The sequence below is a fragment of the Gymnoscopelus braueri genome, assembly GCF_963280865.1.
Source record: "Gymnoscopelus braueri genome assembly, chromosome: 14".
Classification (NCBI taxonomy): domain Eukaryota; kingdom Metazoa; phylum Chordata; class Actinopteri; order Myctophiformes; family Myctophidae; genus Gymnoscopelus; species Gymnoscopelus braueri.
The window spans coordinates 52,348,849-52,370,742 of NC_137619.1; the positions used below are offsets into that span (position 1 = coordinate 52,348,849).

The 21,894-nt window shown below is 40.0% G+C and overlaps 2 protein-coding genes across 4 annotated transcripts in view; both read right to left on the bottom strand.

The window, feature by feature from the left end:
• Nucleotides 1-806: 806 nt before the first annotated feature.
• LOC308100257 (uncharacterized protein) overlaps nucleotides 807-21,894 on the bottom strand; it is a 48,049-nt gene continuing 26,961 nt past the window's right edge. For 2 of the 3 annotated variants that reach the window (XM_080449230.1, XM_080449229.1), the window contains exons 3-4: nucleotides 3,891-4,484; nucleotides 1,542-3,334 (exon numbers count right to left, since the gene is read on the bottom strand). In XM_080449230.1, coding sequence (XP_080305356.1) covers nucleotides 2,064-3,334; nucleotides 3,891-4,484 — 1,865 coding nt within the window. In that variant the 3' untranslated portion in view covers nucleotides 1,542-2,063. Of the gene's footprint in view, nucleotides 1,516-1,541; nucleotides 3,335-3,890; nucleotides 4,485-21,894 lie in introns of those variants that run through there. The other variant, XR_013934426.1, reaches the window with a different exon arrangement.
• On the bottom strand, nucleotides 10,228-15,023 carry LOC308100010 (uncharacterized protein; the record flags this gene model as incomplete). Its single annotated transcript, XM_080448909.1, has 7 exons — nucleotides 10,228-10,424; nucleotides 11,006-11,193; nucleotides 11,593-11,686; nucleotides 12,050-12,243; nucleotides 12,669-12,916; nucleotides 14,046-14,339; nucleotides 15,015-15,023. The coding sequence occupies 7 exons, from the start codon at nucleotides 15,021-15,023 to the stop codon at nucleotides 10,228-10,230; spliced, it is 1,224 nt and encodes a 407-aa protein (XP_080305035.1).

Here is a 21,894-nt window from a genome sequence, read left to right on the forward strand (position 1 = left end):
TATGTAAAGCGCTTTGGATAAAAGCGCTATATAAATGCACCATTTACCATTTATGATAATATCATCTGTCAGGTGTAAACCTCATATGCACAAAACTGTTACTTTTCAGGATTCAAATTTAAAAATAGCAAAGGTAGCAGATCTACAAGCTCAACACGAGCTTGTAGATCTGCTACTTTTGATGCTTTTGTGTGACGCTGTAGTATGATCAAGTAGGGCGTTAATTTATGAAAAAACAAAAAGTAAAAAATATGGAGAGAAGAGGTTTCTGCCCGACAACAATGATATGTAACAATAAAAGATTCAAATTATGGTTTTCATATATCAGAGTAGCCTAAGCTGCACAATGAATAGAAAAAGGATTTGGTTTTGATTCTTCAACATTGTAGCAATAACCACAATAACAAAGATCATTTAGAATAACAATAGAAGGTAAAGAAAAACAATAATGTATATTATTCATATCACACTTTGAGGATCTTTTAGAAAATTGCAGATCAGCAAGCTCACAATGTGTCGCATCTGAGCTTGAGGATAGTAGAAATGTAGAGTTCAAGAAGTTAAAGTGATTTCGTATCAACTCATTTTGCTGGGGACCCACTGGTACCCCATCAAGGACCTCTGACATAAAGAATGGACTCCCTCCTTCCCAGTACCAAACATAGCCAGTCCACACCGGATAGCAGATCTACAAGCTCACATCCAGTCTACACCAGTTTAAAACCCAGAAGACAAGAACAAACTAATCCAGTCCACAGCAGTTAAAAACCCAGAAGACAAGAACAAACTAATCCAGTCCACAGCAGTTAAAAACCCAAAAGACAAGGATTTATTTTATATTTGTAACAAAGCAGGAGGACATTATTACCTCAGGGTGGGACCATGACCATAAACTATCAAATACAAAAAACGAAATCCTATTCTTACCTATCATGAAGAAAACTGAAAATACAAGTATCTTACCTAGAAAAAGCTGATAAAAACAGAACAAACTGGTAACAAATAAAAGGTCACCCACCCCTACACTACTAAGGCAGTAAGTAGTACATTATCCACAACTTTATCCATGGAAATTCTATCAAAATCAGAGACTGCTGGTGTTTGGAGGCATCACTACTGTATCTTACACATAGATAAGAAAGGACATAATTATGTTAATAATCAATAATACATAGATAAGAAAGGACATAGGCTATGTTAATAATCAATAATACATAGATAAGAAAGGACATAGGCTATGTTAATAATCAATAATACATAGATAAGAAAGGACATAGGCTATGTTAATAATCAATAATACATAGATAAGAAAGGACATAGGCTATGTTAATAATCAATAATACATAGATAAGAAAGGACATAGGCTATGTTAATAATCAATAATACATAGATAAGAAAGTACACAGGCTATGTTAATAATCAATAAAGATGTCAAAGTCAGGAGGAGAGATATCTGTTGACTGGTGATTCAGCTTCATGGTCGATGGAGTCAATCACCAGATAGCCTCGGAAGCCCTGTTTCAAAAGAAAAAAAGGCTGGGAGAACCTTGCAGGAACGCTGGTCTTAGGACCTTGTTATCTCCTAACCAATCAGAGTGCAGAGGGGCGTCGCTCTAAATTTGGTGACGTCAGCGTGCTCCGTGCACAGGGGGGGGGGGGGAGGGGAGGCGGGGACATAGATTGGTGAAGCAATAGGAAGCGGCGCTGGAATCCTGCGCCTGGGTTTGGATCCGCCCTTCAAGACCATCGATTGGGCTCGTTCTTTCAGTCTAATCACCAGATGAGTCCACCTAGTTAAATAGCAGATCTGCAAGTTGTTGTGAGCTTTACATAATCAATACAAAGTTTTACCACATAGTTCAAGATAAAGCTTTACTAATGAACCAGAATAGAGTTCACAGGGACATGGTGACCATCAAGTTACCATAAAAGCCATTGTAGACAGCAAAACAACTGTTAGTCATGGTTTGTACATTACATTTGACATCACTGACTGATGAGTATAATATAATCAGTCACACAGAATGTTGTTATGAATGCTTTTTAAATGTGTATTAATGATCTCAGAGGATGATGCATGTGTCTTTTAACTCCTTCTCGTGTTTTCCTTTGAATTCATTGAATTCCTCTTCCGCTTCTTTTCTGGCCTCGTCTTTGAATTTCTGCTCCAAGTTGGCCACCCACCCACTCAGTTTTCCAAGAAGTCCCGCTTCTTCTTCTTGTCTCTTTTGATCCTCTTCTCTTCTTTTCTTCTCGTGATTTTCCATTTCATTTTCAAACGCTTCCTGAAGGCTTTTTATTTTCATCTCTCTTTCTTCATCGTCCTGGCGTCTCTTATCCCACCATCCTTTTCTTTCGTTCTCCCAAGCCTCTTTTTGTTTTGTCATTTTTTCCTTTTCATCTCTCTCCAAGGTCTCAATTGTTTCTTTCCACTTGTTTCGTTTGATTTCGTCTTCCACCTTCCTTTTTTCGTTCTCCTCTTCTACTTTCTTCCGTTCTTTCTCTTTCTCTTCCAGCGCTTTCTTAAAGGAATCCTCTTTTTCCTTTATCTCTTTTTCAATGTCTTCTTTCTGATTTTCCATCCTTGTTTTCATTGCTTGCATTTCTTCTTCATGTTTTCTGTTCAGGTCCTCCACCTCTCTCTTCTTCTCGTCTTCTTTCTCTTTTAGGATCTTCTCCATTTGTTTTTTAATGGCTTCTTCAGCTTCCTGGAACATCTCAGTGGTGTAGCATCCCCCTCCGTTCTCCTTCACCATCTTCTGAACCTTCGCCAGCAGATCTCTGACTTGTTTTGGGTCGTCTTGAACGTGGTTGTTGAAGACGTGGTACCTTCCTCCACAGTCAGCAATCAGCTTCTTGAATGAATCATCACAACCCTTACTGATGTAGTCCTCAATGGACTGTTCGTCATGCTCTAAATTGTCTCCTCCTGAGAAAAGAATGATGGTGAAATTCTTGGAATTCTTTCCAAAGGCTTCCCGGATCAGCTTCAATGACTCTTCATCCTCTGATGTGAGTCGGCCAATTGGAACCACCAACAGGAACACATGAGGCCCTGGGGCCAGCATACTGATGCATTTTGTGATCTCCTGACAAACCTCTTCCTGGGACAGACTTGTATCAAACAAACCAGGTGTGTCGACCACAACAACGGGACGGCCGTCTACCTCGCCGTGTGCTTTTTCGCACCACTTGGTGACAGACTTTTGATAGCCTATCGATTTAAACATCTTCTTCTGACCCAGAATAGTGTTTCCTGAGGCACTTTTTCCATTGCCAGTCTTCCCCACCAGCACCATCCTGAGGCAGTCGCTGCTCTGATTGTCATCATCACCTGAAATTTCAAGAGATATTGAATTACTAGTACAATTGTTACATTGTTAAAAATGCTCAACTGAATTATGTATTTGTATGTGTCCTTTATTTTTTGCCAGGACAGTGCCATTTGATTCAAACCAAGAAAAGGTTAAAAGGAACAATGACAGGTTTTTTTTTTGGTGGTTTGTAAAACACCTTTACATTTATGCAAAGGTGATTCTTAAAGTAATGATACTCTGCAGCTCATTGTATGTTCAAGCTGCACAGACAGAGAAAGCAGTTTTGATCTAGCACAGAGTGTACCAGAGTTTACTTAGGATCCTTTTACTAGTGGTACTTGTACAGTAGTTGCTGGATAATCAGACTGACTGGAGAGGGAAGGTGCAAAACAATGCCTATTAAATAATGTGCATTTTTCTCATACGGTATCCAAGAGATTTGGATGTAGTGCAGTGGTCTCACTTTTTTTTTCTGTCTCACTTTTTAAAAGCAGATATTTTTTTTCAACAGAGTATTAATATGCACAAGAGATGCATGATGACACACAAAAGCCAAAAAAACGAAATACTCACTGGTGCTGCTTTTTTTAAACTTTTTAAGCTCGGTGATGAGTTTTATCTGGGCCTTAAACAACATTTCTGTTGTGAAGCAGGGTGGTCTATCCTCCTGGGGTCTCATATTTTCTACAGCATCCAACAACTTCCAAGGAACTTGTGTGCTGTTCTTAATGTTGAAGACAAAGGACTGGTTTCCACGGGTCTGAATGTCTGTGTCTTCAGCTTCTGGAGTGGCTGAATCAGACTCTACAGTATGCAGAACCATGGTGAAGTCATTGACCTCAGAGCCGACTACATCCTGGATGCTCTGTAACTCTGTCTTGTCTTCATCGGTGAGGGGACCCAGAGGAACGGCCAGAAGGAAGGCATGGACGCCCTCAGGATCACAGAGAGAGACACATCTCCATGCATTGTACATAAATGTGTCCATAGATGTTTCACACAAGGCAGGCAGGTCCACCAGGTTCACCCAGCGCCCACACACCTCCTCCTGTCTCTGCACACACTCTGTAGAGGGGCCAGACCCCGGGCTGTCTTTGGTTTGACCCAGAATGGCGTTGGCTGCGGAAGTCTTCTCAGCTCCTCGTCTGCCACACAGCACCAGGTTCACTGGGACAAATACAATGTTATGATTGGGAGGAAAATCATAGATTCAGGGAGCTTGTCCAGATTGGTCTGGACTAGCTCTGGTCCCTATAGCGTTAGAAGGAGTTCTCCTTAACGCAATGTGACTTTTTGGGCATTGCCCGCATACGCCCGGTAGCACAGCCTCTCGACTGTAGTAAAAATAGCGAACTTAGATAGCATGTTATGTACTAGACAGATGCCAGGTCATTGTTGACCTGGCACCCTATGGTGTGTATAGTTTCAATGTACAGGCTGATGATAGGTTCTTGGTTTACTTTTGTATTAGTTTATTATCAGATTCTTGGTTTACTTATGTATTTCTCTCTCTCTCTCTCTCTCTCTCTCTCTCTCTCTCTCTCTCTCTCTCTCTCTCTCTCAAAGTTGCTGATGCAACTCTCTGTGAGCTTAAATCCTTTGAAAAATCATATTAATGAAGATGACCACTGCACAGCAGGGGCCTAAGGTACATACAGTAGGCACAGTGGTAAATACTTTAGAACTAAACTCTATTTACACTATTTTGGGTTTTCATATCGGTCTTATTTAATGTTAAAACATAAACAGGGCGTGCCGGCTGTGCACACACAGCCATCATGAAATTTTGTTCTAATGATGAGCAATTTATTATGAATGGCTTTGGGCATGTAATGAGCTTTGGCTTCTGCGAAGTAATCCAACTTTATATCACTTTTCTAGTGATAACATAGGCAGTCTATCTGCAGGTAGTGTACGTCCTGGCAGTTGGAATTTCTTATGCAAACCACAAACAGAAATCCGCCCGTTGCGTTCATTTTTCATTTTTCATTTTTCATTTAGGGTCGCGTCGGTTCTTTCGCTCCCGTTCGCTCCCGTGTTTCATTTTTCATTTTTCATTTTAAAACAAGTTACGTTAGTTTCGCTCCCGTCTTTAATTTTTCATTCTTCAATAAAAAATAAAAAATGAAACATAAGTAAACAGGGTTTTGATTTTTCATTCTTTCATTTCTCGATCTTAATCAAAGATACTGTAAAGACAAGACCAGAAGCGGAAGTAGATTTAGTACTTAAAAATAAAAGTGTATATATATATATATTAAATATAAATTTATTATACCGTAGGCTACATGATTATAACATTACTATGGCTACATCAATGTTAGACAGATGGACATATATATAGATAGATAGATAGATAGATAGATAGATAGATAAAGATAGATAGATAATAGAAATATATTATACTGTAGGCTACACGGTTATAACATAAACATAATTATGATAGGCTATATTATTATATTAGGCTATTAACATTATGCAAGCTAATTATATTTACCATGGTTACGTCAATAAGAAGACAGACAGATCTATATCTGTCTGTCTGTCTGTCTGTCTGTCTGTCTGTCGGACGGACGGACGGAGGGACGGACGGGCAGATATAGGCCTACGTGATTCTCTTCTTTTCATTTAGACATTTTCATCCAAAATGTGTGTTATATTTATATTATTTAGTTGCAGCATGATTAATTAATAGCAATATTACGGAATAGGAAAACAGAAACAAATCTACCTATATAATTCGAACTTGGAAAGTTGGGTTGAGACTTGAGAGCTATAGGCGTCGCTACTCATTGAACCATCGAAATTACATCTCTGCTGACGTTTTAATCGGATACAGCATAGGTGGGCACTAGGGACATCTGGGGGTCACCAGGAAGAGTGGGTACTATGTGCACTGCCTGTGAGATTGAATTATTTATTAACAATGATTATTAACACCAGTTTTCCCGGTGCCCAGTCTTCCTGGTGCCCAGATTTCCCTAGCGCCCACTCTTCTCCACCCCTAAGTGCCCACTCTTCCAAGTGCCCACATGTCCCTAATGCCCACTCGTCCAAGGTGCCGCCCGTAGAAAGCACTGCCGTGACGTCTGCAACGATGAAGCAGCCTTATAAAGCTCAGCAGGTCGTCACCATACGTGCGCTCCCGGTGCTATCTATCTATCTATCTATCTATCTAATGCAGTCAGTAACCTAAAACAATTTTTTTTAAATGAAGCCACTCATTGTCATCAAGTGTTTCAGAATCGGTATAAACAAAACGTGAATACTATCAATACAAAAGATACAATGCAACTTTGGACTGGTACATCAGAGCTTATCAATATTCGGTGTCTGTCTGTCTGTCTGGATGGACAGACGGACGGACGGACTTATACGACAGATTGATAAGTGGACTTGATTATAGCCAATATATTATTTTATTTTCATTTACACATGCGCCTTTTCACCCAAAATGTGTGTTATATTATTTACTTGTAGCATGGTTAATTAATAGTCCCTGTTTGCGTAGCCCCCAAATCGGGCTCCCCAAGTTTTGCTCACTGTGTGAACTGTTCAAAGACGCAAGCAGCTCCATACTAGCACTCGGTGGTACTGGTGCGTCTCTGACCGCTGTCTGTCTGTCTGTCTGTCTGTCTGTCTGTCTACTCTGTCTACAGTAGGCCTACATAGAAGGATATAGACCTAGGAAATCCAGGTGTCCAAATGTAACAATGTTGATATTGCAGTAGTAATTTTAAATCGAGTCTTACAACTGGCTGGAAATGAACTTGGATGTATAATACGCTACAATATTCAGACCCTGCCCTATGGCACACAGTGCCCGTGGTGGGATCATTCCTTACAAATGGTTACATACGGTTGTAGCCTATGTTTGTCATAATTGTAATACTTTTGGAATAATCACATGAACGATCGCGCTCAATCTCTCCCCTCCATTGCGCACTGGAGTCTGGACGTTTGGTTGTTCATTGATTACAAGTTACACAAACACAAATAACCTCTTGCATTATATGGTCAATAACGCCAAAAAAAGAGGGGAATTGTTAAACCAGTAGAGAACAAATAGGGCTCTAATCATTATGATTAGAGCTCTGGTTAAATATCTCCCTCTTTTTTGGCATTATTTGTGTAAAAAATAATAAAGTAGGCTAATGCAAAATCCAGAGCTGATGTGCATACCCACGGGCCACGGCAATGTGCAGGATGTCATTTTACAGGTTTTGAATTCATTCAATACATTTTACATATTCTACTGGTGAGAATCAATAGCGTTGCGCCTCGACAACCTGTGGGTTTCAAACGGTAGAAGCATGCGCAGTGGCGTTTTAAATGTAGAACTATTGCAATCCCAGATTTGACCACCAGGCGATGGCCGCTTCAATGTTCTACCGTGGCTCTTCTGGTGCCACCTCCTACCAATACAATATCAACTACCTCCCACAGTTAAGAGGTTCACATCTCACTCTGGGCAGATCTGTTCTTTTCGGTTTCCTCGATTGCCATGGCTGGTACACACTGTATGACTTAAAGTCGTCAGGTTGTATTACTATTAATCATACTGCAACTAAAGCCAACACATTTTGGATGAAAAAGCTGATGTCTAAATTAAATAGATTGGCTAAAGTACATGTATGCCTCTTGATATATCTGATTCCTAATAGTGTTGCAAGGAGAAAAACAACCTTTGTAACTGCTGGGGATTTCAAAAACAGTCATTATACAGTTGGGTTAAAAATGTTCAGTTGGCCATTAGTGGGCCTATTTGAAAGCAGACATCGTTAGTTGGTGCTATAATCTAACACAGTTGAGACTGGTAGGCCCTTATGTGTCTGTAACTCTGAATGTACAAATGGAATCAAATGGGTCCAGGGTCCATTTGTATGCTCTCAGAGTTAAATTAACCCTGATGGTATAGATTGGGGGTCCAAGAGATCAAAATTGTATCAAATGGGGGTCCGTGGCCTGATGCATATCAAACTGGGGGTCCTTGGTATTCAAATGGTTGAGAATCACTGCTGTAGGCTGCACGATTATAACATAAATATTAGTATGGCTAATGTTAGACAGATGGACAGATGTATCTATCCTATCTGTATCTATATCAATAAAACAGGTTAAAAAGTCAATGCCTGCCCCGCCAAACTGTTTACTGTACATATGTCTTTGATTTCTAAGCTGTTTATATGTTTAGTATTGTATATTTGTCTGTCATTAAATGTTTCGATGAATTCAGTACAAAGGACCCCAATGGGAAACAAGCCATAGGCTTTCTATTGGCTTTAAAATCCCCTTTGCAGACGTTGTATTGAACTGCATTTATATATGTCTGAGATAGATCTGATAGACTTGATTAAACATAGCCACTCTATTGTCCTTTTAATTTAGACATGGGTTACATTATGTAGGCTAGTTGCAGCTGCTTCCCACTGTTAGGTGTCGTAGGGCTACTACTGACCATAGTTTATATTTGACCTAAGCCAACCCAAGGTGTATGACTACCACCAACACACACTTTCCACTGTAAAATTTGTGTGTGTGGACAGTGTTTTAGTTAGCTGAATTTCTCTTGCAAATACTTGTTCTATTTTACAAACCCATATACATCATGTAGTTGAGACTGGTACTACACAATCATAATATTGGTGAAAGAATAGAACACAGATTATAAAATGTATACAGATTATACAATGATAATACATTAATTAAACATTTTACCACAGAGAGAAGAGTCAACCTTTTTTTTTAACGTTTTATTTTTCAGACACAGCTGATGGCACCACATGCCATTATCAGCATTATCAGCTCATGCTGATTATTTGAGTGATCGATTAACTAAAACACTGTTCAGGACCACCTGCTGAATATTATATCATAAACACAGATAACAAGCAGCATAACATGACGGCACAGAGGTAAACGAACATGACAGCACTTTAAAACACTGTTCAGTACCATAAAACATTTTTTTAAAATGCATATTACAAAAACAAAACACTTGCCAATAAAGAATTGGGTTAAAACAACTCTTTTGTAAATGACTAGAATACCCAAGTCTAGACAAACATTTAGGGAAAGAACATCTCTTGAGTAAAGTCAAACTGTGGCCTCAGCACACAAACCACAATACCAGCCGGGCCAGCCACACAGGGCGATCTGTTTACTTTCTTCACTGGCGTTTTTTTACACATTTGTTTCCCCAATACATTTAATTATATCACAATTCTACCAAATTTAGTCATTCTGCCAATTCTCCCAAATTTAGTCATTCTGCCAATTCCCCAAATTGTTGCGTGTGTCGTTCAACCCCCACCTCCCCATGCCATTCACACTGCCGACCCGGCCGGCCAGGCAGGCCAGATCCAGCCATGGCTGGCACCCACGAAACTGGCCTACCCGACCAGCCCAGCCAGCCCCACAAAATAGCCACACAATACCAGCCGGGCCAGCCACACAGGGCGATCCGTATACTTTCTTCACTGGCGTTTTTTACACATCTGGTTCCCCAATACATTTAATTATATCCCAATTCTGCCAAATGTAGTTATTCTGCCAATTCCCCAAATTGTTGCATCTGTTCAACCCCCCACCTCCCCATTTTCTTTTTTAAGAACCCCCCCCCCCCATGCCATTCACACTGCCGACCCGGCCGGCCGGGCAGGCCAGATCCAGCCATGGCTGGCACCCACGAAACTGGCCTACCCGACCAGCCCTGCCAGCCCCATTCTCCAAATTGTTGCATCTGTTGTTCAACCCCCACCTCCCCATTTTCTTTTTTAAGACCCCCCCCCCCCATGCCATTCACACTGCCGACCCGGCCGGCCGGGCAGGCCAGATCCAGCCATGGCTGGCACCCACGAAACTGGCCTACCCGACCAGCCCTGCCAGCCCCACAAAAAGAAACCCAACACTAATCCTGGATTATGTTCCTAAAAGCATTGATAACCTCTTCCAGTCCAGTCATCTCAAAAAACCTGTCCCTGAATGTGCCGTCCCGGCAGTCCTCGTTCGGGCACCCGTCCTCCCTGGTCAGCCACTGCTGCACACACCTGCGGCAACCTACGATACTGCGGCAGCACGGGGTGGCAACTGGGATCTCCATTGCCTCTGAAATATTCAAAATAATTGTCGATTAGAACATGAAATTGATCAGTACCTTGTCCATTTGCACCTCAATACTACAAAATAGTGTAGAACAGAGCTCAATAGCCACAGAGCAATCAAAGCCACTCAAGACTTGGTGTTGCTATATTATGCGTTTTTTCATTTTTTATTATGTTGGACTTTTGTAAGTCCAATATAATTAATCATCATTGAATCTTTTTCTGTAAAAAGTACTGTAAATATGGTGTACTGCCCCATAAAGTAGGTTGTGTGAAAAAGGCCTACTTGCTAGACAATGTTCGGGTGAACCTTGTAAACCTGCAAAAGTACATTCTTAACATGAGCAAATGACTACATGCATAGTTAAAAGATAAAGAAAAAAGTTTGAGTTTGGATCTTTAGCAATGAAAATGGTAATGACCCTGAAAGTGTAGCTCATTATAATCAAATAATGTATGAGTGCATAAAGTAACCTTAATATGTAGGGTGGGGCGGGCGTGATTAACATGTTACCACATGAGTAATATAACTGTATTTGTGTATTAAATGCAATTGTGCACATATGTAACATGTAGCATACAAACCTGTGCACATGGAACACTTGAAGAAATTCTTGATTGCAATTATGTGTGCCTCGGTCAAAGCCACAGTTGACCCACGATTACCCTGGACATATTGTGTGAGGTCCTGGATCGCTTGTGAGATGGCAGGGAGCTCTCCAGCCGCAAGGACAAGTTCCTCCACTCTGTCTCTTGTTTCTTCTTCTCCAAGTCTGGGGAAAGAAAGAAAACAAATGGATTGAGACATCTTTCTCCCCAATGTAGGTGCCATGCAAATTCTCAGTCCACCCCCTTGGCCTTTCTTGGGAGAATAAAGAACCAAGTGTCTCCTCCGATGATGAAGTCACCAGCCATGAGTTTAGGGTTAAACTGTGAATGCGTGACGCATGCAGACCACCACACTACATCCATCCCAATTTTGCTCCCTGCTGAAAAAGTGCCCTGACAAACTTTTAGTAGTCACTAGTTTAGGATAGCAAACCCAACTTGATACATTCTTGGGCTACTGAGAAGTGTATTATTGTCTTATTGTCTTCTGTGGATGACCTTACTAGTCCAAACTAATCACATTCAAAGACAATAGATGTTCTCTGCATTGAGGAAATGCTTACGTTGACCTCCTCCTCTTGCGCGCCTGCATGTCACTGTAGGAGCTCTCCCGCAGTGCGACAATCTTGGACGCGTTCTTCTTCCAAAATGCTGGGGCTACAGAAGTAAGAATGTAACAGTAATCAATAAGCATTTTGTATCCAAGAGACTAATCTTTTTTTTTTTTTTCAAATTAGTTTTTAATTGTAATGAATGTCATTGGCTATCAATCCTTACACTCAACGCTTAGCCTAGAGTTTTGACCTTAACACCCCCCCCCCCCCCCCATAGGATTTTTAAGCAAAGGTAATTATTACATTTATACATAATTGTACAGATGTTCCGTTCATTTCGTCAAACCTTTAACGGTTTAAATAAAAATCCAGAGTTACATTTCAAACCCCAAAAGGTTCTGAACTACAAACAAAGCATTCAACCAAGCCATAGTCATGGTCCAACTTCGTAAATACTATAACTTACTTCTGCAAGCGCTCGAATCAATTATCTTTTGCCCCGACGGGTGACAGAGGACCACGTCTTCCTCCAAACTCAGTTCTTCGCGGACCTTGGCAGACACGATGTCTATGGAGAGATCCTGTTCTGGCAACAAGATATGAAGGGAGCCACCATCGGTGAAGAGCCGTCCTCTCTCCACTCTGCCGATAATTATGCTCCTTTCACAGAAAAAGACAGTGTGGGTGTTACTCACAGATCAACTTACCGTATATTCGTAAGAGCAGAGCGCAAAATCCCCCCCCCCCCCCATTACTAAACAAACTCATTATGGTAGACCAAAATGTTCTCCATTATTGGGTGTTTTTAGTGTTTCCTATCATCTAAAATTAGGGTGGGGTGAATAGGCCAACATACAAGGACAAACTTATCAGAAATGTTCAGATTGGTGGTATTGAACCATTTGAAATTCTTCATATTGAAATACAATATATTAAATGTTTCAGAAAAAGTAATTTTGGCATGTTTGAAATTACACATTTTTGGATATCCAGCTACATGATGGGTCAATTTCTCAGGGCATGTATACTGTACTGACAAACATGTAATTCATATGGTCAAGTCTTTATATTATTTGGTTTCATACTTGGTAAAGGTTTTTGGCTGGCGTGGGAGTGGCTGTGCATCTCCTCCAGCAGGCCTTTGGAATAGGCGCCGATGAGGCGCAGATGGTGGTGGTGGAGCTGCTGCTGCAGCAGCAGCCAGCTGGTTTTCAGGAGCCTCCTCGCCACACACTTCGTACCTTCTTTCTGGACTCACATCCATGTACCCAGTGGTTCCTGACACAACCACGTCGCCATTTTCAGCCGTAAGATAAATGGTTGTTGAAGCCAACTGAAAATGGAGGGATGAAAAGGATTTAAAATTTCACATTTTACTTTCATTCTCTTAGTCCCCGTCTCAAATAGGTCTTTCACTCCTGTACAAACCGAATAGTGGAGAAAAATGGGGTAGTATGAGCAAGTTAGTGCTAGCTAAACTGCTTTACAGTGTAAATACTAAATAGTCTGATGCATTTTGTGAGTCTGTTGCAAGTGCAGAGCAGTGCAGTTATATATACACACACATATCAGAGTACACTACTCTGATGCAGTACTACTGCATATGCAATGTTTGTGGTTCAAAATATTACTGCTCGAAGTCTAATGTTACATAATGTACCAAGTCAGTGGTTCTCAAAGTGGGGTTCCAGGGAGTCCCCACCTAAATGTGTTAATATAGCATCAGTTAAAAACAATTAAACCCATTTTATACATCGGCCCATCTACAAGTAAGCACGGTAAAACTACAAATGCAGAGACTTTAGCGCCTCAGTAGGTAAATCAAGAACTACCATCAGTCTAAACACAATATCCAAACATAAAACCACAATTATTTTATAGGGGTCCCTGGCACAAGATATTTATTATATGCGGGTCCACAGCCAAATGCATATTAATTTGGGGGTCCTCTACATATAAGTTTGAGAACCAGTGTAAATGAAGTTATGGAATCACTTCATTAATCAAATGAAAAGTCACATCGGGCCGGCCGCCCAACACGTGGGTTGACCACGCTAGCATTAATTATCCATGTGTTTAGTCGAATATAATTCAACTTACTTTATTACACAAGTAGATTCCTAATCTATTCCTATATGTATATATACATATATATATATATATGAGTGGGTTCTAAAGTTATTTTAGTTTAGCTGATCCTTTTCTTTTAACATGACATGTCCATTTTTGACAAGGCATTATGGGCAAAAATGTCCAAATCTCTACACATTAAAGAAATGCTAAATTAGCATGCCTAAAAACGGTCACAAGACGCTTGTAGACCGGCTTTCTTGCATGCTGTAGTAAGCAGCTAAGCTACTAAAGCGTGGCAGAAAAGGGCTAGGCCCTGCTGGGCCATAGCTTAATGGGCTTCATAGTTAGTGCTAGAATGTTCCATTACGGTCATATAAAAAAGAACAAACCTTAAATACAGTTGCCAGAGTCTGAACATTGAAGTCTGCTAGACGGATGTTCACCGTCCGGTTTCCCCGTGAGACATTTATTTTGTTTAGATGGGCTTGAGAAGCGGCGGAGAAAACAGAGCACATGGTGAAGTAAGATGGCGGTGCGGTGCGATGCGGCCGGTGGGACTTCAGAGAGGTGGAAGCAGGGAAGGCGGAAATGCTGTCGGTCTGCCTTTTATACCCTCCCAAAATGCGCGAAACCAGGTGATCAGTTCCTGGTGAAAGGTCACCTGACCTGTTGCTAGGTAGGAACTAAAACAAGAAACAAAAAGTTGCATTAATAATTAGGCTATGTTCGACATTATTTGTATCGCTATCATTTTACTTATTCAATTAGTAGTATATACATATTCACTCTTATGGAGAAATGTGTCATCTGTTCATTTGCCACACACACACACACACACACACACACACACACACACACACACACACACACACACACACACACACACACACACACACACACACACACACACACACACACACACACACACACACACACACACACACACACACACACACACACACACACACACACACACACACACACACACACACACACACACACACACACACACACACACACACACACACACACACACACACACACACACACACACACACACACACACACACACACACACACACACACACACACACACACACGGTAATGGCCTAAATAATAACCGCAAAAAAGTGTTAATTACTAGGCCAATAATATATTGATAACCAGTTAATTTAATTGCCTTTTGACCTTAGAGAACAGATTCATTACAGTTTTTACAATTTGTATAAACAAAGATATTTTTGTACACAAGCCGGGATGTAAAATACCCCTACCGAATATATTCTCGATTTATTTATTTATTGCATAACTAAAATAAGTGTCACACCAACACATTATATTAAGCTGGTGCACCATACCTCACCCATTTTGAAAGGAATGCAATGATAAAGTTCACATTTCGACTACTTTCATTTCCAAATAGCCTATTTAGGCAATAGGGTTAAAGTGGTTAAATATATACACAATTTAGCTGAACCCCCTCAAGGACCCCATTGAGAACCACTGCCTATAAAGTAGGGTATTGTTCAAAGTAAAAAGTTTAAAAAAAAATAATATATATATATATATATATATATATATATATATATATATATATATATATATATATATATATATATATATATATATATATATATATTTATATTTCTTCAAAAAAGCATCAAACCATGACGTGAATTTTGTGAACCCTTGCACCCCTAACGTATAACTGCTGTTTCAGTATTGAGGAAAAACAGGCTGCTCTGTTACAAGTAAAAGTCCGGAATTCAAAATGTACTTAGTACAAAAGTATTGGTATCCAAATGTACCTAAAGTAAAAGTACTAAAATGTTTGAAAATAGCCTAGGGCTGAAGTGGTTAATGTATGCTTTATAATGTAATCATTTATATCTGCAAAATAACTGTAGCTAAAGTTTTCAAATAATAGTGGAGTAGAAGTAAAAGTATAGACGATTGGAAATAAAGTACTTGAGTAAATGTACTTCGTTACTTTACACCACTGGCATCATGACGCTCGCAAAACAAACAATTAGCCTATGCAAACAAGTGAAACACAGGATAGTGAACTGAACAAAAACAATGGTATCAAGCTAATAAGAGACAAACTCACTTTTAGACACATTATGGGGATTGGGGACACAGTTCTGGTTGGTGGCAGCGCAAACAGACGACTGGATTGTGCTTGCTGTTATAGGGACTCCATTCATGGCAGATTGAGTTCACCTGCGGCTGCGTGTAGGCTACTGCAGGTGCAGGGTGGGACCAATTGCCCTTCCCTGGTCATCATGGCAGACTCTCATAGCGGCTATATAATGAGATAATTCGTTCTCACAATTTTGTTAATTTGTGGCCATAAGATACTACTAATTTGTTCACAAATTGTAATTAATATGAAGCATCAAGAAGTGTATAAAGAGCCAGTGCAACAGACCACGTAGGCCTACTGCATACATATGCCATCCTTGAGACTTTCATTAACATATTTTCTTTTAGTGTTTTATTTTACAGAAATATCACATTAATACATTGTCTAATAAAAACTGTGCATATATTTTAAATACATGCCCAGATTTTCTGTAAATTTGTTCTTAACTGATTCATCAAAGTTAAGTCTTATTTTTACTTTTCTCTTAAGAACACATATTTTAAGAGTGGGAGAGCACTCACTGAGATAAGAGAAAACAGTCCACATATTTTGTTTGTCCAATGCTAGAAAAGTTTTAACTTGGAGAATGAAAACTTGTGAATATAATTTAATACGTAATTTCATAGAATTATTAAATTCATGGGCTAAAAAATACTATTGGTCAATTGATCACAATTATAACTAACCTGGATGATATAGCATGCGTTCAGACCCTTTTTCATTTCAGTTATGTGCCCTCTAAAAAGCCTGAATTATACTTCAGTGCCCAATGGTGTTGAGCAGTGAAAATTGCTCAGTTGCTCAGTAGATCGCAATTTTCGGTTTAATGTAGGTTTAAGAAAGCATTTACAGCATCACAAATGTGATTGCCATTGCTGTTTTTTTTATGAGTGAATGAGGCCAAGATGCGCGGATGGCCTCTCATGGTCATCCGAATCCGCGGTACAAATTAATTATCCATCTGTTATCCAACCGCAATAATTATATTATCCAATTTTAATATCCGCATCCGCACCAACCGTTTTTCCCGTATGTCAAAATATTAATATTTTCTGGTATTCCCCGTTAGTTAGTTTTAGTATTAGTTGTGCGATGCGATCAGAAAATGCATTGATTTAGGCTATGGAATGTCGGTGCGGCTCAGTTGGATGCCCATACATACAGAGCGCACTGCTCTTCAGCGCAGCACAGCAGCACCGGTTAAAAAAAAAGAAAAAAGACGCACCGAAATTCCATATGCTAAATCAATGCATTTTCTGATCGCATCACACAGAGGCTGCTCTACACACTCACACAGACACAAGCACGCAGATATTTAGCTATTTTATGGATAGATATATTAGATGTCATTAATTTATTTACCGCAATATTTCACCCGCAGTTTATCCGATATGAATTAATAATTATATTTGATTGACCCAAATCCACCCAAAGTGTGGTTAACTGCAGCAACCACGGCTAAAACCGCGATCCGCGCATCTCTTGTCTGGCCTACATACAACAAAACATTAGAAGGCATAAGATCAGAGTGAATAAATGCAAATCTATAAAAAATATAAATGTAGTTTACATGAGCAGAACAATGATCAAAGTCATTCCTCACCTCCACACACAAAGTCCAGTAACTTTACATATTCTTTAACCCAATTTTCCTAAACGTAATGAACCCATCCCTCTGAAGCCAGATCCTTTCCATTCATGTCTCCTTGCCTGGAAATTGGCATGTCTTAAAAATAAGGAAAATTCAAAGGCCATATCTATATGCATTACTATTTATTACTCTATGAAAGTCAGCCCAGAAAGGCTTTTTCATTGGGCTCTCCGAAAGCACCAGTGAATGGCTTCCAGAGAAACACTTTCTTAAACATTTTGCATCCCCCCTCCAGACAAATGAGTCTTCCACTTCTGCCCACACATGGGAATCGACACACGTCCATTGGAATTTACACATCTTAAATGAATCCTCATTTGACATAGAGAAATCACCGTCTCTCCCCCCCACTTCTCTCGAATGTATTCCGTCCATCTTTATTTATAACTAAGTAAACATGATTGTACATTATTAGACAAGATTAACTGTCTCCCTTTAGTGTTTATTTTTTCATGTGTTATTTTAATTACCCCAGTTCCATTTACAGTTACTCTGCATTTCTGCAAGTCTATCACATTTGTTCTCATAGAGGTTCTCAAATACTGTAAGCTCTACGGTCTTCATGGCATGTCAGATAAAGTGTCATCAGTGTGTAAACAGAATAAAGTTGCTATGGGACAGACCAGAGGTTTCAGTCAGCTTCTAAAATTTGTGTTAGGTGGACACCGATTAGGAATGAGCTACTCAACAGTCTGTCATTGTGACAGAGTTTTTTAGTTCTATGAACAAGATTTCATCATGCAAGCATCAAATTCCAAAAATTGACCATTGTTAATTACTAACTTGCCTTTACACAGACAATGGTGCTTTATTGTTTAAGTCAAATTGCATAGTTTACTTTTTGAAAACATAAAACATCAGTACAGGTCACAAAATGTAGTCTTGGAATTCTTGGAACATCCTAATCATTGTAGAACAGCAGCTATGACTCCTACACATTCCTTCTGGTTATGTTGACCAGGTCAAGCAAACAATCCTGGAATGGTCTGTATTGCCTGTTAACAGTACAGTTAAACAGAGCTGGCAGGTCACGGTGACGCAAACTGAACGCTGTTTCTGCCCTAATCTTGTCCTCTTCAGTACGAAATGGGTCGGTGCCAAAAACAGACAGTCTGGTCAAAGAATTCCCTGTTTCTTGTCGGTAACGGTCAGCAGCTGCAGATGATCCAGGCAATAGGTCTTCAGGGAGTCTTTTCTGGCAACCACCTTGTGCAAGAACATTGGGAATGCCTTTCCCTAAAAAAAAAAGAAAAAAGGGAAAAAAAAGGCAAAAACAGATAATGCGTGAAATCACAAGCCTAACCCTAGATTAAATTGCCATGTCTCTTTTCCTGACATTACTTCTAATGTCTGGAGATGCAGTTAGAGCCAAGTGTGCAGGAATACAATCTGGGCTTAAATATAACATAGGTTTGGGCATATCATACAAACCAGGCAGTGCTGATTAACATTTCAAGTACCTGGAATACGATGAGCATTCCAAGCATCCACTGCTCTCTGCATCCCAATGCTGCTGATCTGACAGGTTAGATTGGATGTGCAATATTTGGTTAATTCATCATCCATGTCCAGTATCTCTTGGTCTACCATATTAACCAGAGCACTTTTGATGGGAAAGTTGACCCTCTGGTTTATTTCAACCCACATCCTCTCCACTACATGGTTCTGTTGAAGAAAAAGATCCATGACAATAAGTATTACTGAACTAGTACAGGATGTCAACTGTCCCTGACAGTCCACATTAATGTGTATGTTACATACAACATAGCTTAATATTCGACATGGATTACATTTAAGTGCAGTGATGGTGGTTGAAGGATTTGATTGTACCCGTCTGGAAAATATTTGACCAGTGAAATCCTATATGGCTGACCGGAGTCCCTCAGGGCTCTATACTAGTTTATTTATTTGTTTCCGCTCTACATTAAACATCTTTGCTGAAAGTAGCAGATCTACAAGCTCACAACGCATTGTGAGCTTTCAGATCTGCTATTTTCAGCAACATGTTGCGTGCTTGTAGATCTGCATTTTCAGCTAAAGTTTCCCCCAAAATACTGATGCAGGGGTTTAAGTGGTAAAAGCTAATTCATTTCCATTTAAAATTCATAAATGTAATCTCACCTTTGTTGATGTTGTCTGGACGTAGGGCTGTCTCTGAAGGTTGTGTCTGTGCTCAGCCAACTCTTCCTGCATGAACAGGCTGAGGTAGAACTCTGTTCCATGGTCCACTCTGACCTGGTAAACAAAAGGGAGGAGGGCGCACACCAGTATTGGTGAGGTGCTGCTGACCTTAAGTAAATAAGTAAATATGAAAATAAAGAAAGAGGCCGCACACACCCGTTTCCAAATAAATCCTGCATCGTGGCGACGAGTGTTCTGCCACTCTCACCTGGTCCCATATCCCATAAGTAAGGACTGCATGTCTGAGAAACACACAAGACATACAGAAAGACGAGAAGCAACATAAATATAACAATAAAAAGGTCAGTTATGTAATGGCTCACCCATACCTTGTGAATTCTGAAAATAAATACATCAAGCATCAGATGTTTCTTAGCTGGAGCATATTCTCAGAATTTCACATAACAGGGCCAATAATAAGCACCTCTGGCATGGCATAGCATTAGACACCAAACATATACAGTACTATGTATATTAACAAAATACATCAGTATCTGATCAAATATACATTTAAAAAACAAATAATAATTTACTGACATTACTGCAGTAATCTGCTTAATTATCAATGCAAAAAAAAATTGTTAGTCTTACCGGTACACCTCCTCATAAATTGTTAGATTATTTTTGATGGGCATTGTTGAGTGTGCAACCATTTTTTTGCTGAACCCATCAACCGCTATCACATGGGTAACACCATACATTGCCAGTTTTTCATTCTGATCCATGTGAAGCTTGTGACCAAAGTACTCTGCTTCATAAGGCTGAGAGTTCAGGTTTCTTGCACCCTAAATAGGAACAATTTTACAATTTACATTTCTGTGGCCAGTGGCCACACAATACAGTATTTCACAAATAAAAACACTGTTGATTAGATTTGTTAAATGTGTCAGCCTGAAAAATATCCTAGTAAACATGAACATGTGATTCAATAACCATGTTTTGCTATATGACTGATGACAAGACCTTTTACATGCAACTTCAGCCTACCTGTTGGCGTTCTACATGATAGGGTGCATGCATCTTTGCCAAAGTCCTCCCCACTCGACCTTCAGATGCATGGACACCCTGTGCAGCTAAATGACCGGTCATCATTTTGCGTCCATAGCTTGGTCCAGTCTATTATTTAAAGAGTTTGGGGGGAAAACATAAACATGTCAAGTAAATGCTGGGATGAGGACTGACAATGTTATTTAGGAAAGTCATTATTTGAGAATTTGGGTATACACAGCATATTGGGAATAAATTGGGCCTCTTCCTTACTTCCTTCACAGGTTTTACCAATGATACTAATGAAGGTTCTGTTCCATTTCATGCAGCACAGTGGTTCTCAAACCTTTTAATTTCAAGGACCCCCATAACTCAAATGTACAAATGGAACCGTTACACACCTTTTAAGGGGCCATTTGGAACCCCCTCAGGGAACCATGAGGGTCCCTGGACCACACTTTGAGACCCACTGGTGTGGCAGTGTTTCCAGTGAGACAAAATGCACAATATCAGCACCCTGGCTCCATTTGACCAGAATGGAACAGAGCCTTCATTAGCATCATTGGCAATACCCGTGAAGGAAATAAGAAGAGGCCAAATTTCTCTCCAAATGGTTGCTGTGCATAGAGCCTAAAAAGCAACAGTCAACATAGGTAATGGTACTGAGTTTGTGAGACAATGAATTGGTATAAAGTGATACATTTATGATTGTTGTATATCCTAGTGCAAAACTATGGCATAAGTATCACTGCAGGGCCCTGCAAGATTAAAAGTTATAACAGGACATACAAATATAGTTTATTTTCAAGCTCCCATGCCAGCAGCCAAATCCACCTGCTTGCACCTCCAGTCTGACTTGACAATGATTCCCTTCCCCCCACACGTCATAGAGAGCGTTGGTCATTGTGGCTAAAAGAATGTTGTGTAACCTTTTCATTTAACAAATGTGTTAACATTTTCTCGAAACACTATTTTTGTCTGCCCCAGAAACTCGCCCCAAAATGTCGCAGGCATTGATTGGAAATGCAATGGCAATGCCGTAGCAGTAGCTAATCAATAAGCACGAATGACGATTTGTGAAAACATGAGCCACATACCTGATCTATGGCCTCTGCAACGGCCACTTCAAGGCTTTGGTCAGAGATACACTTTCTGACAAGTCCCCTGTCAGTCCGGAACTGCCTAACATTTCTTTCTGAAGCTCCCCTCTGCACCCCCATCTCGAAGACAAGATGGTCAGAAATGTGCTGGTCCGAATACCCATTTCCCACCA